At 40.3% G+C, this 13,034-nt stretch overlaps 1 protein-coding gene across 3 annotated transcripts in view; it reads right to left on the reverse strand.

The window, feature by feature from the left end:
- Positions 1-13,034, reverse strand: part of LOC135470328 (uncharacterized) — an 81,022-nt gene that overhangs the window by 6,943 nt on the left and 61,045 nt on the right. For all 3 annotated transcript variants that reach the window (XM_064749194.1, XM_064749193.1, XM_064749195.1), the window contains exons 7-10: positions 10,856-10,964; positions 9,509-9,779; positions 6,125-6,189; positions 5,616-5,690 (exon numbers count right to left, since the gene is read on the reverse strand). In XM_064749194.1, the coding sequence (XP_064605264.1) occupies positions 5,616-5,690; positions 6,125-6,189; positions 9,509-9,779; positions 10,856-10,964 (520 nt within the window). The remainder of the gene's footprint in view (positions 1-5,615; positions 5,691-6,124; positions 6,190-9,508; positions 9,780-10,855; positions 10,965-13,034) is intronic.

Consider the following 13,034-nt stretch of genomic DNA (forward strand, 5'->3'; position numbering starts at 1 on the left):
TTAATATTCGACCACTGGGACAGTGTGGTATATTGGTTATAAAACATGTCTCGCACAACACTGACACTGATACAAGTGTCATCAGGGAATATGTCATGTGATTTTAATCGTTCACCAGTGCTTGCGTCAAACCAGATATGGTACTGTATATAGGAGATGATTTGTAATGTATTACCAATGATAGAAATTAGTCAATCTATCAAATTACCAATTCAATAGAAAAAAAAACCTATAGGTGAGGTTTTTGCCCAAAACCAAGTCAATGCACACAACTATTACAGCTGAACTACAAAAGCATGCGTATGATATTTCTAAAAATTGATAAAAAAAAACACATTTTAATAAATTCAAAACTATACGTGATAAAAGCGACCATATATTTTAATGTCCGAAGAGTTCATAATAAATACATGGATTGGTTAAAATATTGAAGATTTTATTCTGTTTCAAAATAGCCTTTAAAGAGAGGCCTCCATGCTCCTTACTCCGACATAATGGCGGTTTTACGAGATATCTACTCGGGAATATCACTATGATGTAATTGACGGCCATTTTGTAAAAGTCGATTCGTTTCGCTCCAGCAGGGTTGATTGGCCAGATTAGATCCCCTCGTCTCGCTCTACACGTGTTGAGGTGGTATTTGGAAGGAATTACTCATGTTCATGGAGGATGAATCAATACACCTAGAGGTTTTCTCTTCAGCACTAATATTTCCACATTTTAATATTGATTTCGCCACCAATAAGAGAGCTTTGTCGGCTCTACCAAGTCCATCTTCTGCTTTAAGAAGGGCTCTAACCGTCTGCCTATATACACAGAATTCACACATATACATACATCATGTCAACACTTTCGGAAATTAAATGTCGCTATGCCGAAGGCAGAATCAATCCATTGTTGCCCCAATTCATTTCATTTTCATATCCAGTATTCAAGAAAGATAAAAGCAATGATAAAAGGTCGTAAGTGTGGTCGTATCAATGGCGTGTTTCGCTATGAACAAATATGACACGTGCTCTCCTTCCGTCAAATTGTCAGTTATCAATGATAGGCTGGCCAGCCTTTGTTCGGTCCAGTGACAGATTTGAAATTAAGCTAACTCGAAGTGGAAAATACCGTTAAACGAATAAAGGTCTGTCACGACTTTGTATCGCAGAACATACCGAATGCATATCTGGATTTCCTTTTGAAAGGATTTGCATACTAAATGTAGAGCTCATTGTTCCCAGTTGCAGGATGTCCTTGACAGTAATGGGTAAAGGATAAGTGTGCCAGATAGCGGTCATTCAATCCTGCGGTAGAATTTTCTCCTTATATTATCTGGAACATCGGCCAACAAAAATAAACTATTCAATATGAATAGCACGAGACAAAATAAGGTATCCTTGACCCTTTGACCCCCAAAATATAAATACTGTTTTTAACCAGTTGGGTCATGGTTTAAAGGATGTAGGATTGTGTACGTGTATGTTTACATGATATATATTCATTAAACTGAAATTCAATTCATAAATCACAGAGGAATGAATTTGTAACCTTATTTGTAACCTCCGTCTTAGACATTTCATGACGTCGCTATTAGGCACGGAAACTGCCACTAAAAATTCACACAAACTTCAACATATTTCATCTTCGCAGTTGACCAGAATTATATGTAAATCCAATCAGGAATTATTATTATTATTTAAGAAAAAAATGTAAACTCGACTGATATTAATAATTTCAGGTATGCTGCATAAGTGAAGGACAGCTTTGAAAAGCTTCCTCTGCCTGTGGTAGAATCGGAGTTGACCCAGTATTACATCTCTCAACAGGGTCATCGAGAACACATCCCAGTTCACTGACGATACAGCCAGATCTTCAAGGTATCTCAACAAGTCTTGAAGTCAACACTTGTATTATTAACAGCTTGAATCGTTCCTGAGTGGGCTCTTGGTGCGGTAGCCAATGATAGCCTCTTGAAAAATAGTCATATAAGATGATTTGATGCGCCTATACGGGGTATTCCACTCGACTGACGGTCGGAATGTGTTTCTCCGGCATGGCTCTGTGGGGCCTTTAAGCGGAAACATACTGCCGCGATGTTAGCTAGGCGATAAAAATGGTAAAGTAAACATTGAGCTCCCTTCTGATGGGGAAATCTCATGCCGTGTTTTGGATTGTCTGAAGAGTTTCAAAAATGTTCTTGCATCTGTACAAACAGGACTTCTGACACGGTGTAAGATTGCTTGAGTCTGTAACATTAGCTGTTCCATAACAAATCCTCAAATTTCTCACGCATCCGCCTTGTCTTTTGTAGTAAGCATATATACGCACGCCTGCCAGACGGAAGGAGCCAGAAAAACTAGTTTCTCTAAGATGTTATCGCCGTAACTCTATCTGTGCCGAGCGTACGCCAATTCACCTGTCCTGTCTATACACTCTACTTAAACTCTGGCGATGCTCACGACAAGAAATTAATCTAATTGACACCCCTTGAATGAGTGACGAGATTATCTATCAGAAGCCTGAGCAGTCAATCTCAGCGCTGCATCTACTTTTTAACAGCTCTTGTCAAAAATCATATCGACATCAGAAGAGTTTTGGGGTTGCTAGAATCACCAGCTGGTGTACTGGCACCGTTCTCATACTGCTTCCATACTGCTTCTAAATTCATATGGGGAACATCTGCAGTTTTATTGGCAAAGTCTGCCTGTGGGGAGGTATACTTAAGGCGCTGGCTTACTAATGCGATAAAGTTACGGGGTGGGCAGGTGCGGGCTATTTCAAATTGCTATTATGCGCCTTTTGTCGACAGAATCTGCTCCATAAACGACAGTATTGCTCCTGTCCACTGGTCACTTTCAGACTAACCTGATAATCAACAGAGTCACACAGGCCCACATATTTGCAAAGCAAAATGCTATCCTCCCCTAGCCTGCAGATCGTCAAGAAGCGACACTTAATCTTAATTTGCTGTCGTCGCACCGGTAACGTTATCACACTACCAGCCTCTGACGAATAGCCCATCGTTCTGGTAACAAGTCCTCTATCGAATTAGAGGATAGGTATTACCTGGACAGGAATGGGAAATGAGAGTCGCTACACCTTTCATTATCTTCTAGTCTCTGGACATACATCCTGTGGGAATCATGAAGAAATCGCAAATCAAATCGCATAACCTCCAGCCCAATCAGTCGCTTTTGGCTCAACAGTTGTGCACCCAGAGTGCATTATAAGCTTCGCTAGCAAAGGTCAATCAATTGCTCTCCAGATCAGCTTTGTCCACGGAAGTCCAAGAACTAGTAATTAGCCTACCGGTCGTGCCAACCACATCCGGCAAAATGCTTATTAAGCTTCTGACATAAGCTTCACTCCAATCACGTCTTGCGGAGAATTGGTAGTATCTTTGCCAAATTAAATGAAACATGCTATACTCCACAATTAGCATTTTTAGTAAATTACCACTTGCAGTCATGACAGAGAACCACCGTAGGAAATTGTGTTGATTATATCTATAATGCATGAGGTAAATGTATGGATTACCGGATGGTGCGGGTCCTGCGATTTTTGTATCACTGTATTGTGTTATACGGGCAGATCTACAGGAGAGCTTATATGTGCGTCAGAATATGTAGGCTTTATGTCTGTCAGTCTCTGTAGGAAGAGCGCAAAATTTACAACATCCTAGAAAGTCTCCTCAAGCAGTTTCGGACTTATACAAAAGTATATGCATCAAATAATCACCAATTGATTTACCATATTCACCCCACCTGGCTCTAGTGTTCCAAACTCCACCTTATTTCTGGAAAACTTGTATACAAGTGATCAAGCTCTGTCACTTTCTTATCTACCAAACTGACGGTGTTTACATATTCATACTGGCAACATTGAATGCACTGAGTGCAAAATATAAATGTGACTAAAACACAGTGACATGAGTACTGTAAAACAAGATCAAAACTCACTTTAAAATCAAATCTGTTAAATTTAGCATAATGTTATGTTTACTGGGTGATGTTAGAACAGACTATGCTACTGCAACATAATGTTATGTTTACTTGGTGATGCTAGAATAGACTATGCTATTGCAACATAATACTATGTTTACGGGGTGATGCTAGAATAGACTATGCTATTGCAAGATAATAATTTGTTTACTGGGTGATGCTAGAACAGACTATGCCACTGCAACATAATACTATGTTTACGGGGTGATGCTAGAATAGACTATGCCACTGCAACATAATACTATGTTTACGGGGTGATGCTAGAATAGACTATGCTATTGCAAGATAATAATTTGTTTACTGGGTGATGTTAGAACAGACTATGCTACTGCAACATAATGCTATGTTTACTGGGTGATGCTAGAACAGACTATGCCACTGCAACATAATACTATGTTTACGGGGTGATGCTAGAATAGACTATGCTATTGCAAGATAATAATTTGTTTACTGGGTGATGTTAGAACAGACTATCCTACTGCAACATAATACTATGTTTACTGGGTGATGTTAGAGCAGACTATGCTACTGCAAGATAATGCTATGTTTACTTGGTGATGCTAGAATAGGCTATGCTATTGCAAGATAATGCTATGTTTACTTGGTGATGCTAGAATAGACTATGCTACTGCAAGATAATGCTATGTTTACTTGGTGATGCTAGAATAGACTATGCTACTGCAAGACAATGCTGTGTTTACTGGGTGATGCTAGAATAGACTATGCTATTGCAAGATAATGCTATGTTTACTTGGTGATGCTAGAATAGACTATGCTACTGCAACATAATGATATGTTTGCTGGGTGATGCTAGAAAAGACTATGCCACTGCAAGATAATACTATGTTTACAGGGTGATGCTAGAATAGACTATGCTACTGCAAGATAATGCTATGTTTACTGGGTGATGCTAGAATAGACTATGCTACTGCAAGATAATAATTTGTTTACTTGGTGATGCTAGAATAGACTATGCTACTGCAACATAATGATATGTTTGCTGGGTGATGCTAGAAAAGACTATGCTACTGCAAGATAATGCTATGTTTACGGGGTGATGCTAGAATAGACTATGCTATTGCAACATAATACTATGTTTACGGGGTGATGCTAGAATAGACTATGCTATTGCAAGATAATAATTTGTTTACTGGGTGATGTTAGAACAGACTATTGCAAGATAATTTGTTTACTGGGTGATGCTAGAATAGGCTATGCTACTCCAAGATAATACTATGTTTACTGGGTGATGCTAGAATAGACTATCCTACTGCAAGATAATGCTATGTTTGCTGGGTGATGCTAGAATAGACTATGCTACTGCAAGATAATGCTATGTTTACTGGGTGATGCTAGAATAGACTATGCTACTGCAAGATAATGCTATGTTTACTTGGTGATGCTAGAACAGACTATGCTACTGCAACATAATATAATGTTTTGGACAACGCAATATCCCGACAGGCCAACTAATGTATTCTACTGGAATAAGACAATACGTCTGTCTATACAACACAATAGTTTCAATCTATAGTTTGTATCAATAACATAATCTATCACTCACAAAACATAGTAATCACAAATTAACAGGATAGCTTTTTAAATGCAGGTTAAATGAATACTTACGAATGAAGACGTATCGGGTTGAATTAGCAAAATTATGCTGTTCACAGGCAGCTCTTTCATTCCGCAGTTTGGATCCTGAAATTAAGAAAGTGATTTGTGATACGATATTTTACATTATTCGTATAAATTTATCTAGGAATCTTTCGAAACATTACTTGATTGGTGTTTCATGAGGTACTCAAGAATATTACACGTGTACTACAACATTATGGAGGAAACTGTACCGAGCCTTGAGGAAACCCACGACTATCTGTAGGTTGTTGACAGACCTTTCCAAATACGGCGAGAGAGGAAGCCAGCGTAAGATGAACTCATAGCAACCGCATTGGTGAGAGGCTCCTGGGTCATGGCTCTGCTACGGCACGCTAACCACCTCGGTCACACATGTCCCAAAACATTGAAAAGAGATGAGGCTCTAATGCTGTAAAGCTTAGTTTTTGCAAAATATCCTAAGAAAAATTAATAAGATGGTGTTAGATTTATCCACTAATAAATACCAAGTAACTTACCAATATACAACTCAATTACTTTAGGCGATCGCTTGTATATCTTCAGACACTGGTACTGGGAAATGCTGAAATATACAAATTACATTCCCATTGTAGTTATCCAATTACAGTGAATAATATTTTCGTTTTTGTTAAATCCTATTTAATCAGAACATATCTACTATCTGTCGAACACCTAACATTTAGCATTATACAAATCTTTCAGACTTTTGATCTTTCATCATGATCAATATTAGCCGTTCACACATGTCCGAAATGGCCACCTTTACGTGTCATCAGAGCCTTTCAGACTGATCAACTTCGGGTATAAAGTGAACGGCTCTGTCTCATCCAGTCATCGTATTAAGCCAGTTTGTCACTTACTGACTTCATCTCAACCATGCAAAGTTTTCACTTTTCCCCCAAATTTTCAACCATTTTCCTTCATTCTGCCATGTCAGGTAAGCTTTACACAACCAGACTACTCTGTCATTTCTTATCAACCTTTCAAATTTTCTCTCCCCTTTTTTTACAAGACATATAACGCCCTTTCAAAACGGGTTATGCCGTCACATCATACAAAAGCGTTTTAGGTGCCAATTTCGATTCTGCACCACGGAACGCTTATGACCAAGTAACACTTAAAACACAAAACACAGAGTGCAGCGGGCTTTCAGAGAGCACTTTGTTTTCCACGAAAACAAGTTCATTCTAATGTCGTTATATGACAGTTTCGCAGCAACCGTGGAGAATATATCCATTTTGAAGCGTCAAAGCTAGCGCTAATAGCAAGGAGCACCGAGCAATTAGACAATAGTTGTATTTTTAAAAAGTTGGGTTTGCGGCCATCATTCTCGCCGCTGGGAACCGTAACAAGACCTTGTTGCCAGCGAAACCATTACACAGTGAACCAGCTAGGCTTATATATCGCTAGGATTTTACAAAAAAAAAAACAGAGCTATAACTGGCAAGGTGACAAATTGTTCCCAAATGTCAGGAGGCTCGGAGAAACCAGTTATTACTTAAGTAACAACCTAGGTATTACCGCTATCTACCAGAGAGAGGCATTCATTCTCATTAAGTCAACGCGCGCTATCAGCTCAAACTTGGAAATAAGTCGATCGAATTGCAGGCACGGAAATCCGAAAAGACATAAAAATTCTGATTTAGGGAAAAGGGGATTACTGGTCGTCGATAACTTGGCTGTGAGACCACATCCATTCTGTTGTCATCCTACACGACATGTTTATGGACGAACAAGATCATACATCAGCCTACTGACTTCTCTATCCATCGTGACAGACCAAAGTCACAGAGGCCCGGATGTTGACATTGTTCGGGGGCTACAATCTCACGAGCGCAGGGGCTTCTTTGATGAGCGTCTCCGTACAAGGTAATAAATGTTGCAATCCGTTCAATGTGATTTTTCCCCTACTTAAGCCAGATTTGCTTATCTCTACCTGGGGCAGTCCCCTGCGCCTTGTACATGAAGTTGACGCCAGTAATAAGGCCTCTAGGCCGTTCCTTGCTGAAAGTATTGCTGACATTTGTTAGGCTCGGCGCTATACGTTGCTGAGGAATGACCAGCAAGGCTTCCAGCTTACTCACTGCACTCTCCAGCACTCTCACTGCATTCTGAAGCTCCGTGCTGAGGAATTGCCGACACGGTCTCCAGCTTACCCACTGCACTCTCAACCTTCCTCATTGCAACCTCCAGCTATGCGCTGAGGAATTTTTGACAAGGTTTCCAGTTTACCATCTGCACTCTCAACCTCCCCGTCGCGTTCTCAAGCTATGAGCTTTATTTGAAGCAAGCAACCAAAAGCTCCTAAAGTTATTTCCAATTATTTCAGCGGATTGCCTGACATGTTTCAGTAACGGAGTAATTCTACCTACAGAATCTACATTATATTCTTTCATCGAAGTAAATTCTTTGATGTACAGTTTTGAAGCCGATAAATATCTAAGCGAAGAAAACTTTAACCCTGGAATCCGCATGCCAGCTGAGGAATACTCCTTGTCATAAACATGTTTATCGTCTTTTACTACTCTTTAGGGCAGGTCAGCGTCAGCTGACATGCTTGAAAAGTCAACCAGTATTTTCGCCCCAGATTTCTGTTCCAGGAAACTCAAAGCCAGATCGTCAAATAACAAATATCAAGTCACAATGCCCACTGGTGTAGGTCTGAAAGTGAGAATACCCTTCTAGAGGCCTGGGGGTCGATCCCACAATGACATTTCTGACTTACGTCAAAATTTAAAGCGCTGTGATAATGTTTAATTTCCGGTAACATTGAAATTTTGCCGCATTTGTGTTAAGATAACATTGACGAGGTAGTCAAAATGTTAATTTACAAGGCTCAACAATAAGCTCTAAAACCATATTTCAAATTTTGCGCTAAGGCTTTGTGGAATTGGCATTAGAAGCCAGACTTTTTCTGCCTGTATGTCCTGGTACATATAATATTTTGGGTTCTTACTAATTTTCCTGTTTGAAGGCTGACATTTTATCATCACTCAGCAAATTAAAACTAATTACATTTCATTGCAGACGAGCGAGAAATTCAGCCATAAACGTCGTTCAATACCATTGAGGAAAGATGAATTCAGAAAAAGAAGAGGTCTTTTCCTATCTTTCTTTTTTTTCTCTTTTTGTTGAGAGGAATAATAGCCTGTTTTTCTTCATTTCGTCAAAGAAAACAGAAGGAAGGCAAAGATAGTTTTAATCGAGGTGAAATGCATAACAATCTGGAATTACTCAAAGTAAGAGTATGTTTTATGCTTTTCAAGTTCGTCCAAATTCAAGCCAAAATTGCTTCCCAGAAAGAAATACGTCAAACCCCAAATGAAACATTTAGCACTTGATACTGTGTTATAGTGGTACCAGAATCAAATTTTTAGCACCGGCCCCGATAGCACAGTTGGTAGAGTGTCCGCTTCGGAAGCGGTAGATCCTGGGTCGAGTCACACTGAACACCCTAAAAGAGGTAAAAGTTGTAACTTCATGTAACAGCATGAAAGGGCTTTACCCGTATGAGTATAATGGCTCAGTATTACTTGCTTTCGGTAAGGCGTGTCAGTGAAGCAGCACTAGATAAAAGAGCGGTGGAAATCCGTCCTGCAACAAGGAGGCACATTACATGCTTTCTAAGGATTCCTTCGTCGTCGTGTGACGGAAAAATTACGTACGACGTTAAACCACTCAAATTTCTAGTTAAATAATTTGTAAAAATAAACTAAAATGAGCTGAAACTAAAACGTGCCGAAAACAAAACAGACTGAAACCGGCTTATGTCAAAAGCTGCCTCCCCAAAACTTCCACCTCAAGGGAATTCCATCCGAGGTGATTTCAATATCTGAAGCTGGTGATCCCTGTGGAGAAGATCAAGTAGAAACCTAACTCACCATGAGTCATTTGTAGTAAAAGTGCGATACTCGAACTGTGACAGTGACACCCCTTCATCTATCTTGTCAATACATTTGATCGAGTACTTGGCCTCCACCGATTCCTCTGTATAGCGGACGACATCCTGGCTCACGTGGTTGCTCATCAGCTTGAACCTCTGGCCATTGGCGTCCACGTGGATGATAAATCTGCCGGAGAGATCCCGCCATCTTCTCTCCGCGGTGAAGAAATCCGGAAAGTCACACATTGGAGTCGGCCATTTCTCTTTATCTACAAGATAATTTGCATACTACTTATACAAGACAATCAGTTTTCATGTCTATATTATAGTCGGTTTTCCAACTGCGAGGCCTTAAGTCTGGCTGTCATTATCTGCAACACTAAAACTACCGCTCCAACAACCTTTCACCTGGCACGTTGTATAATCAGTTAAGTTCTGGTGACACTCGTTGTCTACAACTATACACTTTACATACCACTCATACGACCTTTCTACTCAACATGTGCTACAATTAGCTGACATTTGGTGACGCTCTAACCTGGTTGTCGTTGTCTACAAGCCTACAGTTTACGTACTGTTCACATAACATTTACACCTGACATGTGCTACGTCCTAACTTAGCTATCACTGTCTACATAACATTTACACATGACATGCGCTACGTTCTAGCCTGGCTGTCATTGTCTACAATGCTACAGTTTACGTTGTGTTCACATAATATTTACACCCGGTACATCCTGCTCACATAAGCTTTCCACTTGGCATTTGTTACCCCACGCTAAGTTCTCTTTACACCCTATCTAGGCTCTATTTGTCTTCAGCGCCATAATTTACATACTGTTCATACACACAACATTTCCACCTGCCCTGTGCTACAATTTTTCTGACGCTGTAGCCTACACACACTCCTACGTAGAGCAATAGCGGAATCCACATGCCGGAAGGCAAATAACAAATGTTACAAACTTTTTCGTAAAATCCCAGAAAGCTTTTCTTAGTGCAAGCGTAATTATGCCTGGTAGAGAAAGGGTACAGAAGGAGAAAAAAAACGTCCCGGAAAGAAGCAATCTCGGGCGAAATGTGTTTTGTCAGGAAAGCGCTTTCTGTGGGTTTTTATTTCTAACCTAAAGCACATCGTAAATAGCATAGTTCATGGCTAGAGTTGGGGAACACAGGATTTCCTACAGAAGAGGACAGAAGAGGATAGCGCTACATATATAAGTTTCATCCAGTTTCATCCAGTTCCATCCATATTTGTTTAGCAAACACTCCTATTTCTTATGGATTTTTGAATACATGATACATCGAATTGTACAATGGATGGAGAAAGACTGACACCTCTTACCTTGGGTAAACTTCATGTTGAGTGCTCCGCCTACTGAGCTGGTCACACCTCGACAGGAAGCATCAGGGGACATGGCCATCTCGGCTGGTGACACTTGGAAGTTGTGGATCTGTGACGAAGAAATAACTAGACGATAAATCACTTAGGAAATTTGATACTGAGATTGAGTGATTGACTGATTAACTGACTGATTGACAAAATAAGTGACTTTTTCATCAGACCAGCAAGTCAAATCTTCACAGGCGTTTGCAGACGGGGGGTGGGGGTGTTTGGAGTAAGGGTTCAAACTCATTGCCACCTAGAATCCATCCCCTGACACCAGTATGATTTTTAGTTAGTTTGTTTCATGGCAGTTTATACGACGGCGGCCAGTATTACGGTCCGCAGGCTGCTGACAGACCTTCCCACGCGGGGCCGGTGAGGAAGTCAGCATGAGCTGGACTTGAACTCACAGCGACCGCATTGGGGAGAGACTCCCCGGGTGATTACGCTGCGCCAGCGCGCTAACCAACTGAGCCACGGAGGCCCCCGTTTCATGGCGGTTTCAGTTTCAACTAAATACATTGATCTAATACACTGTATATGCCATAACCGATGCATACACACTCTTAACACAGACAAGCACAGCAGCCCGTTTGTGACGTCATCAATGAGTGATTTGAAATACTCGACACTGCACTTCCTGGGGTCTTCAGTAATACACCCAGCAAGTAGGGAGTTGATTGAATGAAGGGTTGTGGGGGAAATCAAAGGGCATGATATAATTAAGACGTACAGCGTAGAGAGAAAACAAGAGCAGCGACGACAATGTGGTAGCTGGCAAATGGTCACGCATAACCCGCGAAATACGGCCTCTTGTTTTTTTTACCTCAGTTAGGGTTTTATTTCGACTGTTCATGTAAATGCTTAAACAGTAGCAAATAACACGCCCCCTAGGAGCGTGACTTCACATAGAGATTCATTCTTTCGTATAGTTAGATGGCAACCGTTCTTAAGCGGTCTTTACAAAATATAATTGGAATATTTTGTGTCTAGCATAAAACACAATAAGTGAAAAAAGAATAAAAAGTTGCGTATGTCTACATCACCGCCACTCACAAAACTTTATTCCTTCGAGTATCTAAACCAGATTAGGGTCAGAAAAATTCTTCTGTGACACACGACTTGGCGGCCATACTGGGTGACCTCATCAAGATAGAAATATTTTAAAACGTCTTACAAATCACTAATTTATCACTAACCAATATCATTAATAATAAAAACATACCATGCTCATCTAATATATAACCCAACGGTCAAAGTAAAAGAAAATCCTAAAGGGTTTTTCAATATGCCATACACAATGATGCTGTACAATCTGGGAGATGTCAGGAAGACATTACAAGCTACTGACTCACTGCTTTACGTAATATCCCGATATAGCTCGATGTAAGGGAGTGATCTATATGAGTGCCGTGAGACAGGAGTCACGTGAAAGAACACAGGTGGGAGCTAATCTGCTATCATATCCGGACCTGTCGCTGATAACGTTTCGCTTCCTGCTTTAAATTATTCCTCCCTTTCCTGTCCGGCCTTTCACGAAAATGGTTTGGCACATAATAAGCTTCTAAAATAACTGCAGATAAATAATGGCAGTAATAATTAATCCGCTTTCCTTTGATGATCCGAGAAAACACAGTATCGTCGCCAAAGTAAAGATTGGATCAAAGACGATTGGAGGCAGGCTTGGGTAAGCCGTCTAACGACAAGGAGATATGTACCATGAATCAATTCAAAAATGATACGCTAACCGGGGAAAAGGCAATAATTGCAGTGATCAGAAAGCACAATATAATGCGGTATGAGACCCATCCATCCGAAATAATGTCGTGCTGGATGTCTCCTTCCGGGAGTCTATGACCTGAAATAAAGCAGCATCTATGTTCATGTATACTGGGCTCACGAAAGACAGGCTCTTGCAAAGGAAAGTTATAAGCGCAGTGCAACTGTTGAAGTCTTGAATAAATAAAACGCCATTTCTCAATGGTCTATTATTGAGTTGAACAAAAAATTAAAAACAAATGGCGCCAACCAAGAGACCAATTTCCGCTCAGATTCTCATACGGTATCATACGTCTTAATCCCAGCGCTACTAAAAACAATCAATATCACTTCAACAGACATACCTCTGCACTCTGCC

The sequence above is a fragment of the Liolophura sinensis genome, chromosome 7 (genome assembly GCF_032854445.1).
Source record: "Liolophura sinensis isolate JHLJ2023 chromosome 7, CUHK_Ljap_v2, whole genome shotgun sequence".
In the NCBI taxonomy this organism is placed as follows: Eukaryota; Metazoa; Mollusca; class Polyplacophora; order Chitonida; family Chitonidae; genus Liolophura; species Liolophura sinensis.